Genomic DNA, 11608 nt, shown 5'->3' on the forward strand with positions numbered 1-11608 from the left:
CGATTAGCATTTACTTTTAATTCTAAAACCCCACGTTCATTCATCGTTGCTCACCTGATTCCCAATAAATAATTCAAGCGCAAAATAACAACTAATTGGGCCGTGGATAGTCATATCATATCAGGGACACCTTTATATATATATATATATATATATATATATATATATATATAGGTGTAAAAGAAAAATAACATAGACTTCAAACTTGTCGTTCCTAACATTTATTTCAAACTGAAATTATGTTCAGTAGCCAACATTGGATAAGATACATATCCAAATTATGTATCTCAAAGAGCTACAAATTAAAAAATTGGAAGAAAAGAACAATTATGGGAAGAAAAATGGCAGTGACAGTAGCGAGGAGGAGAATGAAGAAGATGAGTTGAAGGTTGATGGAGCAAAAGTTGATGAAAGTAAACAGATGGATTTTGCAAAGGTTGAGAAACGTGTGCGTACAACTGGTGGCGGCAGCGCAGGAACTGTTAGGTACTGTGGAGCACTTTTGTTGTTACTTCTCTCGCATGTTCATCTTTGATGTGTTTCTAAGTGGTTTTCAAATGGCTAACCGTCTTCAGGAATTTGCGTATTCGAGAAGATACTGCTAAATATCTTTTGAACCTTGATGTGAAATCTGCTCATTATGATCCAAAAACTCGATCCATGAGAGAGGATCCTCTTCCAGATGCTGATCCGAATGAGAAGTTCTATGGAGCAAGTTTTTTTAATCTGTGTATGTGACAGCATTTTTCTCCAAAAGATAGTTCATAAAATTTTCATGCACTGAACATACTTATTAACGTGTGGCATAGACCCAGGGGGATAATCAATATCGCGCTAGTGGGCAGGCACTGGAGTTTAAGCAGTTGAACATCCATGCATGGGAAGCTTTTGAAAAGGGACAAGACATTCATATGCAGGCAGCCCCATCTCAGGCTGAACTACTCTACAAAGAGTTTAAAGAGAAGCTGAAGTCTCAAACGAAGGTATCCATAATGGAAAAATATGGAAATGCGGCTTCTGAAGAAGAAATTCCAAGGGAACTACTACTAGGCCAGAGCGAGAGAGAGGTTGAGTATGATCATGCTGGCCGAATTATCAAGGGCCAGGTAGGTTTTATAGTTTCACAAGTTGTTCTTCTAATTTGGTTAAATACTGACAAATGTGTCAATGAATCATGAGAATTTGCATTTATTAGTTAACGTGGTGGAAATTGAAGTTGCATGTCTTCCTACTTGTGTTTTTTTTAATATTAAAAAAGATGGACTTCTGTGTGTTAACGTACACATCTATAAGAACAGTTGTATGTGTGCATATTACGTTGTTGGTCAGTTTGTATGGCAAAGTATTTGGGTTTTTTATTACAAAAAACATGAACTCATCATACATAGTTTATGAGTCAAGTTTATATTTGACAGTTGTCAGTTAATTAGTTCTCCACTCCTTAAGATTATATTTTGGCTGTAATGATCAACATACAAGGGAACATGTTGTCTGCTGAATAAACTGTTCGTCTATAGTTCTTTGTGTTTGGACATATGGAGACAAATATTGCTGCTTATGTGGATTTGGTTACTAGGTTTTATATTTCAAATGAACAGTAAAATGCCGTGTTTTCCTGGAGAAACAGGACCTGCATAACCTCCATGTTGTGGCTTATATTTGAACTAGATAGATAGTAATGATGTTGTTTATATATTTGTAGTGAATCCCATGCTTGAACATAGCTCCTATATGATGTTAAGAGTTACATGAGAAACTACATGATTCCTGGGGTAGTCTATATACATCTCTACTACTGGGATGGACACAAGCCAAGTTCGAGCCTAGCAGGGCTGCTCATTAGTCATATTGCTTGATCTCAGGCTTGAATTAGTTCAAATGATACTTTCGACTTGACTTGAACAAGTTCAAGCCTATCCATGCGGCCTGCCTAAAACTAAGGTTGGATTGAGCTATGAGCTGTAAGTAAAACAAATAAAACAAGTTAATTTTTCAATTCAAAATTGTCCTGTGGCCATGGGATTTGAAATGGAAATGTGGAGTCTAGAAGTTGCATTAGATGCCCAGTGGTAGGCTAATGTGAAGAACATGCATTACCTATGACTTCATAGGCTTATTCGAGGTTAAGCAAGCCGAGTTCATGTAGCTTTACTTTACTTGTTGAACTGCTCAAGTTGAACTACCGACTTGAACTCGTCTCAGTGGAGCTCCAGCGGAATCACTGTGAACTCCCCTCTTCTACTTCTATTTTGCTGCTTTCACATGATGGGTTTCATCTGATTAATAACCTTGCATATACCATTCTCATCTTATTTCTAAGGGTTTGATCATGTAATGTAAACTTGGTCTATCAGTCAATCCATGTCATTTTGGTTGGTCTAACTTTAGGAGCTTTTCATGTGATTGTGTTAAGCTTGTGACACTCTCGGAATTTCTGTTGGGGACGAGTTTATATATTTTTCGCTTTTGCAGGAGAAAGCCCTTCCAAAAAGCAAGTATGAGGAAGATGTTTATATTAATAATCACACAAGTGTTTGGGGTTCATGATGGAAAGACCACCAGTGGGGATACAAGTGTTGCAGGCAGACCATCCGGAACAGCTATTGTACTGGTTCTGCGGGAATTGAGGCTGCAGAAGCAGCAATTGATCTAATGAAAGCCAATATTGCATGGAAAGATGCTATGGAAGGTCCAGTTACCAACTTTTGGAAATGTCTACAGTCTACACTGCATATTGTGAGGCTTGAATTTGGCTGCTAAGGAATAGTTAGACTGTGGTTGCGCATGTGTTTGTTGTTTCCCTTTATGGTTGTATATATGTTGTTATTTTGTGTTGTTCACTGAAATTATGCATCTGCAGAAAGACCTTCTGCTGTTGAAGAGAAAAGATTAGCCACTTGGGGCACTGATGTCCCTGAGGACCTAGTTTTGGATCAGAAGCGTTTTGCTGAAGCACTTAAAAAGGTAAATTTTATGTATTGTGCAACATGAATGTTTGTCTTGTTCCCCAGATGCAATAAAAAAAAACGTATGCTTGAACTTTTTTGTCCTCTTTTTTTAGCAGTGTTGGAATTTGGTTAACTTTTATTTCTTTGGCCTGTTTTGATATGCTGTTGCTCACTGTTGTCTTTCTATCCATGCAGGAGGATGAAAGAAGAAGAGAAGTGAAAGACGAGAGAAAGCGGAAGTACAATGTTAAATGGAATGATGAGGTGATCTATTCTTTTCCTCTTTGAAAAAACGAAACTTGGGAAATTTTGATTAAAGAATGCAATACTGCTGGAGATGGTTATGTCAAATTTAGACTAATTTTATGTATGAGTTTAAGAGCCAGAACCTTTTTGTCAACTATAGAAGTTTGTTGGTAGTTTATCACTATTATGCACAAAGTTATTTCTCTTGTTGGATGCCAAATAAGTCTACTAGAAGTTGCTGTAGTGGTTTATATGACTATTTGATAACTACTTCTCTTCTGAACTTACTACGAATATGGATAGTACTGACCATGCGTTTGGTTACTTGCCCACTACCCAGATACCAGGTAACCAGGTTTTGAGTTACCTGAGCACATAAGAATGGAATTCGTACCTGGACTTAAGTTTCAGTTTGGTATTTCTACTGGTGAATATATAATATGTTTAGGTGGGGCCTGGGGGAATGAGAAACAGCAGCTGAGACTGTCCTTGATTGTTGTTATCTGGTTATAGATTAACAGAACTTATAATTTATGAAAAAAAAATTTAATCTGTTCTCGTTTTAGTGGTTGGGTCATAGCTAGTAATTTAGCCATTTTTACTATGTATATAAGTGTGTGTGTGTATATATATATATATATATATATATATATATATATATATATATATATATATATATATATATATATATATATATATATATATATATATATATATATATACATGTACAGTCACTCTAATTGGATCGGCAAGCACACTGCTTAATAATTGCTATTATGTTCGTCCTGACTGGCAGCCACTTTCGTATGGCCATAGACTCTATTATGTTGCCTGGTGCTTGAACTTGAAGAATTGTTATACTCATTCTGAATTGCCACCACTTTGATATGTTCCTCTGCGGTAGCGGAGCTACCATGGGGCTGGAGTGGGCAACTGTCTACCCCAGCCCGTGTAAACCTTTATAAAAGTTTTATTATCATGTGTTGGACTCAAGCCTAGCCAGACGTGCTCACACCAGACCCAGGTTAGTGCGTCTACATGCACCCAATTCATTGCAATAATAAGATGGATCAGTGGCTAAAACTTTCTGCTGACACCAATTATGTTGCCATTGCATGTGCACAGATTGAACATAAAAAGTGCATGCGTTCCTCATCCGTTCCATTGTTTGTAGTGGGTTACGAAGTCAAGGAATCTAGCCTTAGAGAAGACCTATATATTGAAGGCAATTTGATTATTTTGCTACTCAGTGCTAAAAAATTCGATCTGTGGCAGGTTACAGCAGAAGATATGGAAGATTACAGGATGAAGAAGATACATCGTGATGATCCAATGAGTATTGTCTCTGTGTTCGTGTTTTTTCCGTCACCAAAGCCGTGATGATTTGACAATTTTGTGGCGGAAGCAACATATTAGACAAGACCAGCTCACAAGAAACCATGCTCTTCTTGCTATCAGTGCTCAAAAGGCTTCAAAATCGAATAGAAAATCGGTTTGGATTTAGATTTGAAAACTGACATATGATTGGATTCAGATCCTGGTTTGGTTTCACATAAGGATCCATTGAATGATGGATACCACTTAAGGAAATACGGCCAGTTAACGTTTTTGCATATTCATTCATTATCAAATGCATAGGTGAGTGAGACTTTCGATTTTAGGTTGTATTTTAAGAATCAAATAAAGTTTGTTCAAACTTGTTCTTCATTCTAATCCGAATCCTAATGTGCAAAAAGAAAGTCTCGATCCGGAATCGGCGTGGTCAACTCGTAATTTCTTAAACAAAACGGGGGTAGAACAGGAGCCCTAAAACCCTTTAAATCGTCTCTTGATCCCTAAGCCTCCTCTTTCCACCCTCACCATTTTCCTCTGAGAGAGAGAGAGAGAGGGGAAATGGGACGCGTGATCAGAGCTCAGAGGAAGGGTGCAGGGTCGGTGTTCCGTTCGCACACCCACCACCGGAAGGGTCCGGCGAGGTTCCGGTCGCTTGACTTCGGGGAAAGGAATGGTTACCTCAAGGGGACGGTGACGGATGTCATCCACGACCCTGGGAGGGGTGCGCCGCTCGCACGGGTGACCTTCCGCCACCCCTTCCGTTACAAACATCAGAAGGAGCTATTCGTTGCCGCCGAGGGCATGTACACCGGTCAGTTCGTCTACTGCGGCAAGAAGGCTACTCTCTCCGTTGGCAACGTCCTCCCACTCCGATCCATCCCCGAGGGAGCCGTTGTGTGCAACGTCGAGCACCATGTCGGAGACCGTGGTGTTTTCGCTCGATCCTCCGGGGACTACGTTGTCGTCATCTCCCACAACCCGGACAATGGAACCACCAGGTACATTTCATTTATTGATTGGAACTCCTGCTTGTTGTTCGGTTTGTAGTATTGCCTTCTTTTTTCTCTTTGTACTATTGGTTGCATCTGAGTTGCTTTTCTCACCTAATCAGCATGGTGGAAAAGGCTCAATTTGTTTCACGCTAATGCTTGTGAGGGATCTGATGTAGGATACCGATTGGGTGCTTTTGAGGTTCAAATGAGAACTTAGTGTATATTAGTGGAAGCAGTTTGAGTGGCCATGTTGGTGCTTGGGAATTTTGAGCTGGTTCATAATGGGGTTGTGGTGCTGGAGAGGGGATAGCGTTGTATTTGTCAGGGTTTTGTGGTAATGATTTGGGGTTTCTAGCAATTTGAGAAGTGTTGATGTATTGGATTCTCAGGGTTGTGCTTAGGTAAGACGGAATTCTAGGTTTGGGATGTTATGGAGTGATTGAATGCTCTGATTTTGTTTTTTTGGCATTGAGACCAACTGACGCCATTTTGCCGCTCGTTAGCAGTGATATTGGTTTTGCATGCTGTTAGTTAAAGAATTTATAAGTTTGCGATTTGGTATTGAGATCAATAATGGTGACTTTGTGCTAGTCTATAGTAGCGCATTTTTTCAGGTCTAGATAAAGTTTTTCACGTTTACAAAGTGAAGAGAGAGTGTTTCTATTGCTTGACTTGTAGGATTTTATGCTTTTTAAGTATGAGGTGTGTAAGCCACTCACTGAGTTTTTTGAACAGATTTTGGTATTTTAACTGCTGCTTTGTTTTAAATTGTTTATTATATTCTAGTTAATTTGATTCAGAAAAGTTTTTCTATAGCAATTTGTAGTTGAAATGTTTCTTCTGGGTTCCCTTTCTAGGTGGAGGAAGTGATTACAGTTCATCTTAGAACTATTGGCTTCACTGGTTCTTTAAACATAGAAAACTGAAAAAGTTCAAGGGTCGTTCATATATCATAACCATTATTTTGAGGATCTAGACGTAAGCTGGTGGAAGTTTATATTTGGAGTCAAGGATTATCATGTGTTTAAGCTGAAGTTTGTTTTTCGATGGGCAACCTGACTATCTGATGGTAGGCTAAATAGCAATTCATTGTGTTATAAGATTTATTGCAACTGGTGAATATTCGATCTATAATTTGTTACAAAGTCCCTCGATCAGAATGGTGAAGAGAGAGGTAAATCTTGCCTGTATTGATTGCATTTGTTTGGCATAGAAGTACACATTAAACTTGATATTGAATTGCCTGAACGGCTGAACCAGAAATAAGTTTCTGACTTTCTGTTTAGGAAGGAACCTGCTAATTAATGAAAAGATGGTTTGTCTCATGTTGATTTAAGTCCAAGTTGCTGGATATTTTATTTGTTAATATTTGGGAAAAAAATTATTGGAAAAAATGTCAAAATAGCATAGGAAACAGTGACATTTTAGTTCAAGTGTTGAATGATGAATAAAATGATTCTATTTTTTTGACGTTCCCTATAATCCAGATTTGATATTTTAAGGATATCATGATGGGTTTAATCTATTGTAATTGATTATATTGACAGCCAATATAAACAAGATTACCTAGCGCACTTAGTCAATCTGGAAAATAAAAAGCATCCTTTTGTATTTTGGAGTTTCGTGGTAGAAAGACTAGACCTGTGTATTCTAATCACAAAGCTGATAGTTACTCTGAAATGGTGTGAAATTATGTGTCTGCTCTGGGAATCTTCAGTTTAATGGGACGTCGAATTGCTTGCAAGAGAAAGTTTTTAGCTGGATATGGTAGTAGAGGTGATTATTAAATTGCTTGTCTTTCTGGACAACTAAGCTTTCTATAAATGTGGTTCATAAAATTCAGAAAAGAAATAATCAACTGTTGATTCCAGACCTATTCCTTTTAAGTTCCAGGAGTGATCTTGATGTCAGCTTCCCTTGACAAAAATTTGCTCAAGGATGTAATGATGGCTCCATGTGAAGAGCTGTCTCGTATTGGACATGGTTAAAGGATATAACATAAATTTTTTCATAAATTCTGTACGAGTAGCATGTAAAGTCTTTGGGCAAGCATGAATTAACGTAGATGAAGAGAGCTTATCTTGCTAATGATTTGGCACAGAAGTTGTTAAAAGATTCTTATTTGATTGCATCTCATGTTTTAGACGCTCAGGCTCATATTTAAGGTGATTCCCACTAGTTATCTGTCTTTCGAGTTTAATGAGCATGGTAGGTGATCATTTGTGTGTATGTGAGAGAGATAGGGGGGGAAGAGAATCTTTTGCGTGATCCCTTGGGTGATCACGCTAACCGTTCATGTGTTCTTAAAACATATTTTCTGATTCTAGTATTTGTGCCTGAATCAACGGTGTCTTCTACAGGTATACTTCTGTTTTTCTAAGTCCTTAGCTTCTGCTTATGGCTGTCATTGCTATTTACCCTTTTTTTCTACATTTCTACTTCTGCTTTCATAAATCCTTAGATTTAAGTTATGACTGTTATTGCTATTTACCTTTTTTATTTTTTGATTGCAGGATTAAGCTTCCTTCTGGTGCCAAGAAGATTGTACCTGGCGGTTGCAGAGCCATGATTGGCCAGGTTGCTGGTGGTGGTAGAACTGAGAAGCCTATGCTCAAGGCAGGCAACGCTTATCACAAGTACAGGGTGAAGAGGAACTGCTGGCCCAAGGTTCGGGGTGTTGCTATGAACCCAGTCGAGCATCCTCATGGTGGTGGTAACCATCAACACATTGGGCACGCCAGTACTGTTCGCCGTGATGCTCCTCCTGGCCAGAAGGTTGGTCTGATCGCTGCTAGAAGAACTGGTCGTCTCAGGGGACAGGCTGCTGCTACTGCTGCCAAGGCAGAAAAGGGTGCTTAAGATACATTCCTTTCTAGGTCTCTCTTTTGTTTTAGGTTGTCGAAAATTCTGCGTTTTTGTTTGTAGGCAGTTTTCTCGGTGTATTTCTTGGAACTCATCCTTTGTGGGATGGAGCTCGTTGTTGGCCATAGTGTCAACATGGTTCAACATTTTTTTGGGGTTGGATTCGCTATAAATGTGACAGGTCTGATTGGTTCCTATTTTTAGCTGATCTAAAGCAAGTAATCTTGGTCATAGGAAGATTGGAATGCTATTTATGAGAAAGGAGATGAGAAAATGGGTAGGAACGTGCTCGATCACTTGATCAACAAATCCTTTCTTGGCCCAGGTGGTTGCTTTGGTGTACCTTATGCTCATTCGTGTTTCGTGGGACGTCAAGACACTAGGATTACTTGAAAACTAGAAGATGTCTACCAACGGGAAAGAACTTTGTGGGGTTTACAATTTCATAGTCTTGAATCTTCCTGGTTGATACTTTCTTAATGTGAACTTCACAATAATTGGTGGATGCAGTAAAAGAGGTCGTCGAGCGACTTTAATGCGTCTGGTCTCCATCCCTGGAGGCAGTTTCTGTTGAGCGGGAAAACGATGTTGAAAGTTACGCTGAGATTGAATTTCCTTCTATTGCATATTCAACAGAGAATGCCGAAGAATGAAATAATTAAAAAAAAAAAATCAAAAGATTTACCACTGTCTTCCTCTCTCTATTAAATTCTTCTATCTTGTATCGGCCATAGATATCGACGTTGTTTTAAGATGACTTGGACCTTTGCTTCCTTGAGTCACTGAGGCGATGAAATGTCTCTTTAGCATATGTATTTGCCCTGAGATACGTTAGTTATTTTAATTTTTTCTTTGTCTTTTTTTAGTACTTTCTTTGCTTGTACCTTTCTTTTTTTTCTTTTCTCGAGTGGACAAGAGGCTAACAACCTAATGTTTGACTCAAAAAATTTCCATTCTTCCTGCCTCTAATATCTTGGTTGAGGCCCGGCAAAACCACCCTTTTCCTTGTCTTGCATATTCAATAGAGAATGCCCAAGCATGGCTTATTGGCAGTTGATTGAACTTTCTCTTCCTTAGGACACTCTCTCTTGCACTCGGCCTTAGCCAGCGTTTGCATTTGGCTACAGATTAGCTTTTTATTCTCTTCTCTCTCTCTCTCTCTCTCTCTCTCTCTATAATATATATATATATATATATATTATAGAGAGAGAGAGAGAGAGAGAGAGAGGGAGGAGCTGTCGGATTATGTTGCATTAGCTGGCGACGTGCATTATTAAGTTATTAGGTTGTCCAGTTATCGCGTGTTTCTTATGGTGGGGCGAATGTTGTCTTTGATATTGTTGTTCACTTGCCTACCTCTCGTTTTATATTTTCCTGAATTTTTCTTTATTTTTGTTAAGATTATATGATTTATTAATTTGATTTTGAAGCTTATGCATCGCCTCAGTCCTCTTGATGGGCCTCAACGTTTCAATACCTCAGCAAATTCATTTCATGTGATTAAACTCTTTCTTCTTGCACTCTCAAGACATAGATTCTTCTGATGACCAGTTCCTTACTAATTAAGATAGACAACATTTACCAATCCGCATATGCCTAGCTATAAGGAATATCTCTCTTTGGTGCGGCTCCGAATATTTCCAGCACCAATTCCTTGCCTCTTCGTCTTTGTCGTAAAGCTAAAGTGGCTTTTCCAAGTTACAGGATAATCTCCAGATAAAATTTGATTTAGTTTATGCAAAAAGCTGTTTATCGGTTTTGAAAGTGAATCATTCAGTGCAAAGAAACACTAAAGTTGTGTTTGATAGCCTCGGATCTTAAATCTAAAGCTACATAAAAACGTATATTTTGAGTTATTTTTAGTTTAAACAAACTAAGAATCATTTAAATTAACCATAACCATGAATTTAAAATTAGATGAAAGTAGTCTCATATGGATCTTAAATTTTAAATGGACGTTGTCTTCTTTCTCACTTGATTTACTGCTTTTTGTCTTCCTTAGCATATAATACCGAAGCCTGATTTTTGTTTTCTTTGGTTACATATAATAGTTTAAAATCATCTAAAAAATCAAGGAAACCATTCAAAAGGAAAAGCTGCTCATTGGTCCTGAAATTTTCATAAATGTTTTTTGGTCATTTTGAAAGATGTCACTTTTCTGCAATTTTCTGAACAAAGAAAAGGTTGACGTTGATCCGTCATTAAGATATTCCCTGAAAAATGATGGCAGGTGGCTTCTCCTTTTTCCAAATTCGGCTACACGTTGAGGCGCTACATGGTTTAGGAAAAAAAATATCCACTAATTTTAGTGGCTTTTATTAGGATGAGAGAGTTAGACGATATTCTCATAATTATAATTAGATAGATGATTTGTTTTTTTTTGGAATACTTCTTCTACTTTGTCTCAGGTTTGCAGATTCTAATCTAGCTTATAGCAGTTTTGATTTCAACCTTAAAAAAGAGTTAGAAACCCGAACAACTATATATGTAATAACTTATTTTATAAGTTCTTAAAAAATTTTCACAATTTTTAACATGAGACTGAATTTTTTGGGTATTACAATCCACTCTTTATAAGGCACACGAGTTCGTGCATGTGAGACCCTAAGTCTGAGTGTTGAACTGACTTTGATATCACTGTAGCAACCAGACCCACTCCTAAGCTCGAGCCCTTGGTTATCTAGTTCTCTAGCAATTTCGATTATAACCCTAAAAAGACTAAGAACTAATACAACCATTTGTGTAATAACCTCCCTTGTAAGTAGGTTTGGGCAACGGGCCGGCCCGATGCCCACCCTTACTTATAAGGCTTTGAAAATCCCTCATAATTTTAAATACCCGACTAAATTTTTGGAGTGTTACGGTCTCTCTTGAATGCTTAAAATAAGTTAAAAAAAAAAGTAACTGCAAAAAAAAACATTACCTCGATAGGACCAATGACTTTTTAAAAAGTCGGTGTTGATTTGATTCCCACGAACGTCATCCAAGTCATCCAAGTAGCTAAAAGCAGAAAGAAAGAAAGAAAGAAGAACATTGCCTTCAGTTCCTTTAGTTCATTACCGAAACAAATAGAAGCACTTGAAGCGTTGCGGTCATAGTAAGTAACAAAAAGAGGATTGTGGCAGGTGAAAATGTGAAGTGTCCATCTAATTTCAGCCTTGCCTGTCTGCATCCTCAACTGGAGAAATGAAGTTGGTATCTGGAATTGCTTCTAGAAGCATGCCT

General features: G+C 38.0%; 1 protein-coding gene and 1 pseudogene across 1 annotated transcript; both read left to right on the forward strand.

The window, feature by feature from the left end:
- Positions 1-280: 280 nt before the first annotated feature.
- LOC116263667 (pre-mRNA-splicing factor SLU7-A-like) lies at positions 281-4574 on the forward strand (annotated as a pseudogene).
- A 460-nt stretch (positions 4575-5034) lies between these two features.
- LOC116265068 (60S ribosomal protein L8-like) lies at positions 5035-8586 on the forward strand. The gene is made up of 2 exons (XM_031645605.2): positions 5035-5527; positions 8035-8586. The coding sequence occupies exons 1-2, from the start codon at positions 5088-5090 to the stop codon at positions 8378-8380; spliced, it is 786 nt and encodes a 261-aa protein (XP_031501465.1). The 5' UTR covers positions 5035-5087; the 3' UTR covers positions 8381-8586.
- The last annotated feature ends 3022 nt before the right edge of the window (positions 8587-11608 follow it).

This window comes from Nymphaea colorata, chromosome 11 (genome assembly GCF_008831285.2).
Source record: "Nymphaea colorata isolate Beijing-Zhang1983 chromosome 11, ASM883128v2, whole genome shotgun sequence".
In the NCBI taxonomy this organism is placed as follows: domain Eukaryota; kingdom Viridiplantae; phylum Streptophyta; class Magnoliopsida; order Nymphaeales; family Nymphaeaceae; genus Nymphaea; species Nymphaea colorata.